The sequence below is a fragment of the Mobula birostris genome, chromosome 7, assembly GCF_030028105.1.
Source record: "Mobula birostris isolate sMobBir1 chromosome 7, sMobBir1.hap1, whole genome shotgun sequence".
In the NCBI taxonomy this organism is placed as follows: Eukaryota; Metazoa; Chordata; class Chondrichthyes; order Myliobatiformes; family Myliobatidae; genus Mobula; species Mobula birostris.
The window spans coordinates 105336348-105350016 of NC_092376.1; the positions used below are offsets into that span (position 1 = coordinate 105336348).

General features: G+C 42.4%; 1 protein-coding gene across 1 annotated transcript in view; it reads left to right on the forward strand.

Moving 5' to 3' along the window:
* The window catches only part of LOC140200352 (dedicator of cytokinesis protein 2-like), a 699328-nt gene that overhangs the window by 173874 nt on the left and 511785 nt on the right, over positions 1–13669 (forward strand). The window contains exon 18 of the mRNA XM_072263559.1: positions 13350–13530. Coding sequence (XP_072119660.1) covers positions 13350–13530 — 181 coding nt within the window. The remainder of the gene's footprint in view (positions 1–13349; positions 13531–13669) is intronic.

Genomic DNA, 13669 nt, shown 5'->3' on the forward strand with positions numbered 1-13669 from the left:
GGTTGATGGGGTGGTGAAGAAGGAGTTTGACATGCAAACCTTTATTAAGGCACTGAATTTAAAAGTCTGGAAGTTACGTTGCAGCTTTTTGAAATTCTGGTTAAACTGCATCTAGAGTATTGCATTCACTTCTGGTTGCTCCACTCTAGGAAGGATATGAAGGCTTTGGAGAGGTGCAGAGGGGGTTTACCAAGATGTCGCCTGGATTAGAGGTTCTTCACTATAAGGAGAGGTTGTACAAGTTTGTGTTGTTTTGTCTGCAGTGGTGGAGTCTGAGGGAAGATCTGATTGAAGTTTATAAGCCCATGAGAGGAATAGATAGAGTAGACAGTCAGTATCAAATGAAGACATTTTAGAAGGTCACAGATAGACACAGAAACATGCAGGGAATGGAAGGGATATAGACCTTGTACAGGCAGAAGAGATTAGTTTTGTTAGCAGTTTAATTAGTTCAACACAACTTGGTGGATGGAGGGCCTTATCATGTGCTGCTCTGTTCTCTGTTATATAGGGGTAGTACAACTTAATGTAGCAGAATGCTCATTTGCGCTACCTTATACTTTTATACTTTATACTTTATTGTCGCCAAACAATTGATACTAGAGCATAAAATCATCACAGCGATATTGGATACTGTGCTTTGTGCTCCCTTAGGCGTAACATTGGGAAAAAAAGATCCAAATCCCAATTTTTTATACTCCTCAAAACATCAATCCACAATCTTTTAAAACAAGAATGAATTATGGTGCCAAGTAGATCCAGAAGGTAGCATAAGCAACAGGATGAGGCATTTGTTTAATTTGTCTCTGGAGGTGAATGATGCTAGAAATGTTATCTTCAATGCCTTTTCCCAGAAAATACCCAGTGAGCCTTCTTCTCTGATCTATAATGCTGGCTTGCCACAATGGTACACTTGGAGATTTCAAACTATTGACCATGAACAAAGCAGTAATTTCCAAAAAAACTCATTACAATTTCCAAAATAATCTTGGAGATTAGGAATTAATCTGTATCCAATGTATCAATCACTAATTTTATGAAATAATTTTTTCCAATCGCCATTTGTAAATTCCGGATGTTGGACCTACGTTTTTTTTTAGCTATTGTGTCAGCTCACATCAAAGTTCAGGGTCTCATGTTTATTACTATTTTCCTTTGTCATGTAGTATCAGCTGTGATATTATTTTAAAATTTAAGTGTCGAAACACCCCATTACATTTCCAGATGCTTAGCAAAGCATCAAAACTAAAGATGATATGGGCAGTAGGAAATCAGTAGGACAACTTACGAGAAATGAAGAGGTTAAGGAGAGATTCATCTGTTTAGTTTTGTTCACAGTAGGTTATGTACTTTCCACAGTCTGGTAGCTGTGACAGGTTGCACTGCTCAAACCTACTTGTGCTAATGACATTAATGTCGACTCACAAAGCAGTGAGCACCCTGGGTCAGTAAAATGGGATGTTGTTTTGGAAATACAGATTCCCTTTCTTGAATCAGTTTGATTTTCATGACAATTCAGATAATTCAGCAGTTTATCTAATCTTTTGACCATTTATTGTAATTTTTTTAAAAATCTGTTTCTTAACACTTCTTTTGGGTCAACATTTGACCTTGGTCCAGCAAAGGTTTTGATACTGGCAATAAACCTGTTTCTCAACACTTCTTCTTGTGTGGTTGTCATCTTCTTATCGTGTCCATGGACAGTCTATACATGGCCCAGCCAGAACTGGACACATTTTTGTGCCTTGTTGAATTCGGCAAGATCTACAACAGTACAGGGTTCAAATCAATGGTACAAAAATGTTGAATACACTACTTGCTGCGTGTGGTGGTGGTAGAATTGGTTGAAACAGCACCACAATGTGAAAGCTTTTACCTTGTTATTGTGTGGTGGGGTTCCCCGATGATGGATGCTGCTTTCCTGTGACAGTGCTTTGTGCAGATGTGCTCAATGGTGGGGAGGGCTTTACCCATGATAGCTAGGCCCGTATCCACTACTTTTTGTAAGATTTTCCATTTAAGAGCATTGTTATTTCCATACTAGGCTATGATGCAGCCAGTGAATATACTCTCCACTATATGTATATCTATAGAAGGTAGTCAAAGTTTAAGATGCCATGCTGAATCTTCACAAACTCGTTAGGAACTAATGTTTTATAGTATTGCATTATTATTGGTAGTGTTGTTATTGTTTCTATATTTCATTTAAATACATAATTTGTTACTCAGTTTGTATTTTATACCTTTTTAACGATTTCCATGAAACTCTGAGTAATTAAGGCACCCACCTTAATTGGGTGAAAATGTGCTGCTCCAATCTGTCCCGATTAACCAGAAGCTACTGTGTTCAAAATGTTTGACATTATTTTGTGAAAGCATAGTCAGAATTAAATCTCATCTTATCATGTCCTGTCTCAGTAACCCCCTGTGTATTTTGGTTTCCCTGAAAGCAGCAATCACTAAAGACATTTTATTCAGTCCCTTCTCTCTTCATTCCACTAACAAGGACAATGTAGATTGTGTTTTTTTCTTCTGACAAATGGGACCAATAGATTCAATGTTCCCCTTCATCATCCATATATTGACATTCCACAGCTTTCGAACTGTGGAAAGTACTTCTAGCACTTGCCCTTCTCCAAATGAATGAACTACATGTTCTGAGGACAGCTTGCAATTCTTATCACTGTTGTACAGTATTTGACCTTGATCCAGCAAAGGTTTCAACACTGCCAGTAAAACCAGGAGTGAAGCAGCATTTAATTGTAGACATAAGTAAGTCCACAGAACCCTACTAACCACACTGGAAAAACTATTGTATTGCAACAGAGATGGAGTAGAGAAGTAAAGAAATCTAGTTACAACTGTATTGTCTGGAGTATGGAGTATTGATTTGTCTTGTTATCTAAGGAAGGATCTACTTTAGAAGCAGTACAGAGAAGGTTCACCCAGTTGATTTCTCAATAGAAAAGGTTGTCTTATTAGGTAAAACCAAACAGTTTGGGTCTGTACTGCAGAGTCTAGAACAGTGAGAAGTCATCTCACTGAAGTAAACAAGATTCTAAAGTTGTTTGAAGGGTAAATGCAGATTGCCATTTGCCCCAGTGAATCACAAACAAGAGAAAATCTGCAGATGCTGGGAATCCAAGCAATACTTACGAAATGCTGAAGGAACTCAGCAGGCCATGCAGCATCTAGGAAAATAGTAAACCATTGATTTTTGAGCCGAGATCGGCCCAAAACATTGACTGTTTACTCTTTTCCCAGATGCAGCATGGCCTGCTGAGTTTCTGCAGTAATTTGTGTATGTTGCCCCAGTGAATCTTGGGAATTCCTTACTTCAGATGGTTGTGGTTGTTCAGGCTACAATGAAGACTGAAGCAGGAAGATCTGGACTGCAGGGTCATGGGAATTGAGCAGCAATTTGTGATGGCCAAGGATTAGGTCAATTGCTATTTTACCTAATGCTGGATCAACGTCAAGGAGCTGCATGGCTTCATCCATCTTCCATTTTTTGTATTCTTACTTAAGTACAGTAAGCTTTCACTGTAAGGTATGAATACACTTTATAGGTCCTTTATCTTTTGTATCTGAATAATCTTGGAAGGCTATATACTCCCTAAACACAGCTTAACTTTCCCATGGGCTGACAAAAGGGAAAAAGGATCTAGTGCTTTCCTGGTGTATATGATGAAAAAACTCTTCTTGGGCTTCCAGCTGGGCACAGGTACCGATTATACCTGATGTTTCAATGACAAACTCTGCCATCTTCTTCAAGGATGATGCCTGAGTATGTCTAGTCCAGTGGTATTTAACTGAGGGCTGATGTCCTTGTCCTGGCATCTCAAAAGGAATGCTAAAGAACAAGAAAGCTTTGCCTTTTCTTTACACAATGATTCAATGCCTGAGAGTGTTTATTCATGATAAAAGGAAATGTGCTGCTCATCAACTGTGGAGGGTTGATGAGGCGCGTGGGTGGGAATCAGTTACCTGCAAAGGGCTGTGATGAGGCGCGTGGGTGGGAATCAGTTACCTGCAGAGGGCTGTGATGAGGCACGTGGGTGGGAATCAGTTACCTGCAAAGGGCTGTGGCTTCAAGCTCTTTGAGGCTGAAGGTATGCTGTTGGGTTACTCTGATGCACCTCTGCCCAATTGTGCTGCAGCTCAGATGAAGGGGTATTGCAGAGATGGTGCATCGGAGCCCAGATATTGTGGTGTGGTAGGGTGTGGGACTGTACTGTTGGAGAAGTGGAGGGGTGCTGGGTTTTACCATCACCTGCAACTCTGGAGACAGCTGCCACTGTCATTCAGGACAGGACTGAGGTGGGCTCAGCAAGGTGGCATGAGATTTAAGAGTGGAGGATCAGGACTTGGAGTATTGGAAAATGGCACAGAGTGGATGTGGCAGACTGGATTCTGTCAATTCTAAACAAGTATGTGGAGACAGATAGTTATAGTTAATGCCAAGGGTATATATTGAGAGTGTTGGGGAAGGTCATTCTACTTTGTAAAGTCCTGAGGAAAAGATTAAATAATTTATTTAGCTGTGGCAAAAACAAACTGCAGGGATAATTCTGCGGGTCAGCCAGCATCTATGAAGGCAGTGAAATCATTAACCTGCATCAGGATCCCAGCCTGAAATATCAACTATCCATTTGCTGTTTGACCATCTAAGTTCCTCCAACAGCTTGTTTTTTTTTCACTCCAGATCCCAGCAGCTGCAGTCACTTGCATCTCTAATTTATTTACCTGTCAGGGTTAACCATCCGGTACTGTACTGTACTGTGCATGTCATTTTGGTAATGCTTACAACAGTTGCATTCAGGACAATGTGATGTAATTTTCCCTGCAATACAGCCAAAGTTGAAATATTGTTTCACCCCTGTGCTTTCATTTCCAGAATGCTGAACAAAAATGTTGTGCAATTAAATTTCTAAGCACTTAATTTGACACGATGTTGGTATTTAGCTATCATATTAGCAGAAATCCAATCACATTCTCCAAGACAATAGACAATAATGAGCTTACATTAAACTTTAACAAGATTGCACTTGGAGAACTCTGCAAAGAATGTAGGAAGGAAGTCAGGCATTAGGGAATATAGCAATGTTTCTATATGCTGCTTGGCACAGCAAAGTGTGGCTTTTCTCATTAGAATAAAATTAATTAAATAGAAATATTCCAAAATTATGGAAATGTTGCTCAGTATATACTGAACAAAGTTGAAAGAATATGGGAGTGGAGTTTATAAATGTGTTTGGAAAACTCCTGTATGATGGGAAAATGCTGGTCCTAACGATGTAAATTCAATAATCTGCTGCTGTATTTCATTGTGTGCCTTTGCCAGTACATATGACAATGAATCTACACGTACCTGTGAAAAATTAACATATTCTCACAAGGCCACTTGAACAAGCTGGTTCAGTCAGAGAAGATCTAATTACATTTTCTCTGAACTCAATTTTAATTCTTGAAATAAAGTGATTCCTGATGATGATTGAAGAGACTATCAGAGTTTAAGGGCCAACTTAAATTGGTGCCAGCTTTTTTTATTCATCTTGAGTCAAAAAGTACATAAACAACTGATGATCAATATTAACATGAAAAACATTTTATTTTCTCCACATTTCCAACAACTCTCCTCAGATTCTACCATTTGCCTAAACACTAGCAGTGACCAGCCAACTCACCAATCCACACTCCTTTGGGAAGTTGGAGGAAGCCAGGACATTTGGGAGAAACCCACCTGGCTGGAGTCTGGGTTTGATCCAGGATGCTGCAGCTGTTAGGCAGCAGCACTACTGCATTATTCTGGTGCTTTTGTGTTACAAAGGAATCAATTATCGAAGTTACTTGTTTCATGTATATATGGGAATTTCTTTTTTTAATTAAGCTGCACTGCATGCATTGGAAATGTCTGTTTTGCACAGACTGGAGTAGCACCGAAATCCCATTGTCCTGAGCAATCTCAATTAAGTTTCATTCTATTCTAACTTCTGTCCTTGTAGCAAAACGATCAACCTGCGCTTTGATACTGTTTTATCACCTCATATGTTACCTGACTGCTTTGTCCCTTTCCTGCCCAGGACCTCAGGCCAAGGAAATTTGTATGTCCCCGTTGACCTTCACTAGTTTTATCAATGCACCAGAGAATGCATCCTATCTGAATGCATCACATTTGATATGGAACTGCTCTGCCTCTGACCACAAAAAATTGCAGAGAGTTGTGGACACAGCTCAGTCCATCACAAAAACCAACCTCCCCACCAAAGACTCTGTCTGCATTTCTTGTTGCTTTGGAAAAAGAGCCAACATAAACAAAAACCCCATTCTCTCTTTCTCGCACTTTCATCATGCAGTATTTACATAAGCCTGACAGCATGTACCACCAAGCTGAAGGACAGCTTCTATCCCACTATTATAAGTCTATTAAATGGTTCCATAGAACAATATGATGGACACTTGACATCAAAATCTGCCTCATTATTGTCTTGCATATGAATGTTTACCTGCTCAATACTCTCTCTGTAGCCATTAGATTTTATAGAGTCAGAGAGTCACAGAGAAGTCCAACACAGATACAGGCCCTTTGGCTCATCTAGTCCATGCTGAAACCATTTAAGCTGCCTACTCCCACCAACCTGCACCAGGACCATAGTTCTCCATACCCCTTGCATCCATTTATCCATCCAAACATCCCTTTAATGTTGAAATCAAGCTTGCATCCACCACTTATGCTGGCAGCTTATTCCACACTCTCATGACCCTCTGACTGAAGAAGTTTCCCATCATGTCCCCATTAAACTTCTCACCTTTCACTCTTAACCCATGATTTCTGGTTGTAGTCCCACCCAACCACAATGGAAAAAGCCTGAATGCATTTACCGTATCTATACCCCTCATAATTTTGTTTATCTCTGTCAAATCTCTTTTCAATCTTCTATGTTCTAAAGAATACAGCCCTAACCTATTCAATCTTTCCTTATAACTCAGGTCCTCCTGACCCAACAAAATCCTTGTAAATTTTCTCTGTACTCTTTCAACCTTGTTTATATCTTTCCTCTCGGTAGGTGACCAGAACTGCACACAATACTCCCAATTAGGCCTCACCAATGTCTTATACAAATTCAACGTAACATCCCATCTATTGTACTCAGTACATTGATTTATGAAGGCCAATGTGTCAAAAGTTTTTTTTAGGATCCTGTATACCTGTGACACTGCTTTCAAAGGATCACGGACCTGTATTCCCAGATCCCTTTGTTCTACCATACTCCTTAGTACCCTACCGTTCAGTGTTTAAGACGTATCCTGGTTGGTCCTACAGAAGTGCAAAACCTTGCACTTTTCCGCATTAAATTCCATTTGCCAGTTTTAAGCTAATTTTTCCTGCTGATGCAGATCCCTCTGCAAGCCATGACAGCCTTCCTCACTGTCCACTACACCCCTAATCTTTCCCCAAATTTGCTGATCCAGTTAACCACATTATCATTGAGATCATTGATATAGATGACAAACAATAATGGACTCAGCACTGATCCCTGCAGCACACCACTAGTCACAGGCCTCCAGTCAGAAAGGCAACCCTCTACTACCACTCTCTGGCTTCTCCCACAAAGCCAATGTCTAATCCAATTTACTATCTCATTCTAAATGCTAGGTGACTGAACCATCTTGACCAGCCTCCCATGCGGGACCTTGTCAAGTACCTTGCTAAAGTCCATTTAGATAACGTCTACTGCCTTGCCTTCATCTACTTTCCCGGTAACTTCCTCAAAAGCTCCATAATATTGGTTAGTCATGACCTACCACACAGGAAGCCATGCCGACTATCCTTAATCAGTCCATGTCTACGCAAATACTCAAATATCTGATCCTTTAGAATAACTTCCAATAACTTTCTCATAACTGATGTCAGACTCACCGGCCTATAACTTCCTGGTTTATGTTTAGAGCCTGTTTTAAGCAGCAGAAAAATGTTGGCTAGCTTTCAATCCTCTGGTACCTCCGCTGTTACTAAGTATGATTTAAATATCTCTGCTGGTGGCCCACCAATTTCAGCACTTGCCTCCCACAGGGTCCAAAAGAACACCTTGTCAGGCCCTGGGGATTTATCCACCCTGACTTACCTCAGGGTAGCTAACACCTCTTGCTTTGTAATCTGTATAGCGTCCATGAAATTGATGCTGCTTTGCCTCACTTCTATAGACTCTGTATCTGTCTCCTGAGTAAATGCAGATGCAAAGATTTCACTTAAGATCTCCCCATTTGATTTGGATCCACACAATGATTACCATTTTGGTCTTCCAGAGGTCCCTTGCAATCTTTTTCTCTTAACATATCTGTAGATACCCTTAGGATTCTCCTTCACCTTGTCGACTAGAACAGCTTCATACCTTCCTGATGTATTTCTTTAGTGTTCTCTTGCATTTTTTATACTCCGTAAGCAGCTCATTTGTTCCTACTTGCCTATACCTGCTATGCACCTCTTTTTCTCTCTTAACTAGGGCCTCGATATCTCTTGAAAACCAAGGTTTCCTACACTTGTTATCTTTATCTTTTATTCTGACAGGTATATACAAGCTGTGATCGCTCAAAATTTTGGTTTCTGAGGGTCTCCCACTTTCCAAGTACACCTTTACCAGAAAGCAACCTGTTCCAATCCACACTTGGCAGGTCATTTCTGATACCATCAAAATTAGTGTTTCTCCAGTTTAGAATCTCAACCCACAGCAGACCAGTTGCTGGATGCAAAGTGTTCCCCTACACAAACTTCTGTCACCTGCCCTGTGTCATTCCCTAACAGCAGATCCAGTATTGCACGTTCTCTTGTTAGGAATTCTACCTACTTATTACGGAAACCTTCCTAAGCACATTTGACAAACTCTATCTCATCTACTCCTTTTTGTAGCATGGGATTTCCAGTCAATATGTGGAAAGTTAAAATCACCTACTATAACAACCTTATGTTTCTTGCAACGGTTTGCAATTTCTTTGCAAATTTGTTCCTCTAAATCCATAGGACTGTGTGTGGTCTGTAGTATAGCCACATTAACATGGTCATATCTTTCTTATTTATCCTTTCCACCCATGACACCTCACTAGTCAATTTCTCCAGTGTGTCCTGACGAAGTACTGCCGTGATATTTTTTTGACTTGTAACACCATCCCTCCTCCTTTATTCCCTCCCGCTCTGTCACATCTAAAGGCAATGGAACCCCGGAATATTGATGTGCCAGTCCTACCCTCCTGCAATCAAGTCTCACTGATGGCTACAACGTCATAATTCCAGGTGTTGATCCATGCCCTGAGCTCATCTGCCTTTCCTATGATACTTCTTGTCTAGAAATCTAGGCAGCTCAGGACACTAGTCACACCATGCTCAACCTTTTGATTCCTGACTTTATCTGAGGTCTTACCAACACCTGCCTCCACCACCTCTCCACTAACTGTTTTTGTATTCTGGTTCCCATCCCCCTACAAACCTAGTATAAACCCCACTGTGCAGTATTAACAAATGTTCCTGCTAGGAGTTAGTCACCCTTCAATTCAGGTGCAAACTGTCCCTTTTGTACAGGGGACACTTTGCCCAGTGACAAAAATCTTATGCCTTCCCTCCTACACCAACTCCTTAGCCACGTGTTAATCTGTATAATCTTCCTATTTCTGCCTCACTAACACGTGACATAAATAGCAATCCTGAACTCACAACCCTCGAGGTCCTGCCCTTTAAATTAGCATCTAACTCCCTGAACTCTCTATGCAGAACCTTGTCACTTAATCTACCCATGTGATTGGTACATACATGGACCACAACCTCTGGCTGTTCACCCACCACTTCAGAATACTGAGGACTTGATCCGAGATTTCCCAGACTCTGGCACCCGGGAGGCAATATACCATCTGGGAATCTCATTCTCAGCCCTATCTAATGAATCCCCTATCACCACAGCCCGCCCCTTCTCCTCCTTCCCTTCTAAGCCACAGGGGCAGACTCAGTGCCAGTCCCAACCACTGTTATTTTTCTGTTAGGCCATTCCCCCTAAGAGTATCCTGTTGCTGAAGTGGTTGGTCAAAGGGGATCTCTTCACTGGCTGTTTCACACCTTTCCCCTTCCTGACTGTCAATCAGTTTCCTGTGTCCTGTGCCCCGTATCCTGCACCTTGGGTGTAACTACCTCTCAGTATATCCTGTCTATCACCCCTTCAGCCTCCTGAGCGATCCAGAGTTTTGTTCATCCAACTCCCTATAGTGGATTGTTAGAAGCTGCAGCAGGATGTAGATCTCGCAGCTGCAGACATCAGGGACGCTGGAGGTCTCCTTGCCTTCCCACATTCCATCATAAGAGCATTGTGTTACGGCTTTTCCCTTGTGCTGTCACCATGTACTTATGTTTTGAAATTTTCATCGTATCTTGGTGCATATGTCACTGAATTCTTTGACACGCTAGTATAGCGGTTAATGCAATCTTTTTAAAGCGCCAGCGATCACTGATAGGGGATCAGTTCCTGCTGCTGTCTGTAGAGAGTTCGTACTGTTACGTACCCCGTAACTGGGTTGCCAAACCAGCAGAAATGGATCACTCAGTTGGAGTCTGGATTACTAGAACTAAGAAAGTTTTATTAAAGAAACAAGCAACACAGTACTCTAATCAAAAGGATAATGAATGCAACAGTTCAGCAATGATAAACATACATGTACACAGAATTAAGATAACAGGATCAATCAAGCTCTATCGTTGTCTAGGGGTAAATGACCAGTTTCAAAGTGACGCAAAGTTCAGTTCAATTTAGTTCAGTTCAGTTCGCAGTAATCGTTGTCGTGGTGATGGACAGTGGGGGGAAGGAGAGAGAGAGCAAAATGAATGAGTATTCAAAAACGGCTTCCACACAGACCTTCGCAGTCAGCTTTCGGGCAAGTCCTTTGTGATGTCATCTGAGGTCACCGACTGTAACCCCCTTCGTTTCCAGATACAATTGTTTCTCTGTGGTGAACCCGGCACCCAGGCAAGGGTGGACACACACCAGGTTCCCGCCGATCGTGCCTTTCCACCCTGTGCGTCTATGGCCTGGTCCCGCACCCGGCCTTCCAAAACTTCCCACCGACTTGTGGGAGATGCACTGCTTCCAGGGTCTCGTTACCTCAGGGTGTCGTGTGTGTCCTGCCTTAGCGAACCTGTCCCTTTTTATCCCCCTGCTGGGGTGTCGCCTGTCCATCACTTCAAACATTTCAGGGTTCAGAGGGGGAGCCGATCTTGACAGCTCTCTTTCCGTTCCTTCATTAACATCTCCAAATGCTGCTCCATTGTTTTCCTCATCTCTCTCTCTCTCCTGAAGACAAGTGGCAGACCAACTGCTGATCCCACTGGTGCCAGCACAGGACAGCTACATCGTAATTTATGTGTGTTCTTGTCACAGTACGTTCTCCCCAGGACTGCATGGGTTTCCTCCTGCATTTTGTACATTCTCCCTGGGACTGCGTGGGTTTCCTCCTGCATTTTGTACATTCTCCCCGGGACTGCGTGGGTTTCCTCCTGCATTTTGTACGTTCTCCCCGGGACTGCGTGGGTTTCCTCCTGCATTTTGTACGTTCTCCCCGGGACTGCGTGGGTTTCCTCCTGCATTTTGTACGTTCTCCCCCGGACTGCGTGGGTTTCCTCCTGCATTTTGTACGTTCTCCCCGGGATTGTGTGGGTTTCCTCCTGCATTTTGTACGTTCTCCCCGGGACTGCGTGGGTTTCCTCCTGCATTTTGTACGTTCTCCCCGGGACTGCGTGGGTTTCCTCCTGCATTTTGTACGTTCTCCCCGGGACTGCGTGGGTTTCCTCCTGCATTTTGTACGTTCTCCCCGGGACTGCGTGGGTTTCCTCCTGCATTTTGTACGTTCTCCCTGGGACTGCATGGGTTTCCTCCTGCATTTTGTACATTCTCCCCGGGACTGCGTGGGTTTCCTCCTGCATTTTGTACGTTCTCCCTGGGACTGCGTGGGTTTCCTCCTGCATTTTGTACGTTCCTCCTGCATTTTGTACATTCTCCCCGGGACTGCGTGGGTTTCCTCCTGCATTTTGTACATTCTCCCCGGGACTGCGTGGGTTTTCTCCTGCATTTTGTACGTTCTCCCCGGGACTGCGTGGGTTTCCTCCTGCATTTTGTACGTTCTCCCCGGGACTGCGTGGGTTTCCTCCTGCATTTTGTACGTTCTCCCCGGGACTGCATGGGTTTCCTCCTGCATTTTGTACGTTCTCCCCGGGACTGCGTGGGTTTCCTCCTGCATTTTGTACATTCTCCCCGGGACTGCACTGGGTTTCCTCCTGCATTTTGTACGTTCTCCCCGGGACTGCGTGGATTTCCTCCTGCATTTTGTACGTTCTCCCCGGGACTGCGTGGATTTCCTCCTGCATTTTGTACGTTCTCCCCCGGGACTGCGTGGATTTCCTCCTGCATTTTGTACATTCTCCCCAGGACTGCATGGGTTTCCTCCTGCATTCCAAAGGCATACAGTTTAGGCTAATGAGTCGAAAGCCCAAAACAGCAACACTTGCGAGCTGACTTCAGCAGAATCTTCATGCTGTGTTGGTTGTTGATGTAAAACAAGGCATTTCACTGTATATTTCAATGTTTTGATGTACATGTGGCAAATAAAGTTCTCTATTTATTGCTTATTTATTTATTATTAGGTTTTATTTAACTTTTGTATTTGCACAGATTGTTGTCTTTTGCACACTTGCCCCAAGTTGACGTGATCTTTATTGATTCTGTTATTGTTATTATTCTACAGGTTTATTGTGTATGCCACAAGAAAATAAATGTCATGGTTGTAAACAGTGACATATCTGTACTCTGATAATAAATTTACTTTGAACTTTAAATAAGGCTGATCTCTTTAAGGAACAGCATGGTAGTGTAGTGGTTAGCATAACACTATTACAACCCAGGTTCAATTCCTGCCTCTGTCTGTAAGTAGTTTGTACATTTTCCCCGTAACCCCATAGGTTTCCTCCAAATGATCCTGCTTCCTCCCACATTCCAAAGATGTACAGGTTAATAGGCTAATTGATCACATGGGTGCAATTGAGTGGTTCAGACTCATTGAGCTAGAAGGGCCTGTTAATGCGCTGCATCCCTAAATTAAAAAATTAATTATACAACAATAACCAATTGCCCTGATGACCAGTTGTAGTGACTCCTTCCTGTATCTCTAGTTCACATGGTGCAGGGAGGATGGAATCTGCCACTGTCATAAAGGCCTGTAATATTCAACTCTTAAACCAAGTGATATATTTACCTACTCAGATCATGTGCTTTAAAACAAAACATATTTGATCTCGTTCTCTGTTTGCTTACGGTCTACAGGGTGACAGCAAGAAGTTGGAAGATGCCAGTATATACTCCAAGATGCAGTCTACCCGTCAAACCAGTGATTATAAAGGTTCTACACTCAGCCGCAGTAATACAAATGCAGGTCTCTCCAACAGTTTCAGAGACACCTTCATCATCACTTCAGTTGTGTGCTCCACAAAACTCACGCAGAATGGTACGCATGTGTTAGAGTTTCTTACTATTTAGGCTGTACTCTGGGTGTTCTCAGAATTGTTTGTTTCTTCCTCCACAGATGTTGTTCAATCCATTGATCTTTTCCCAGCATTTTCTCACCATGCTCTGTGTTCCACAGC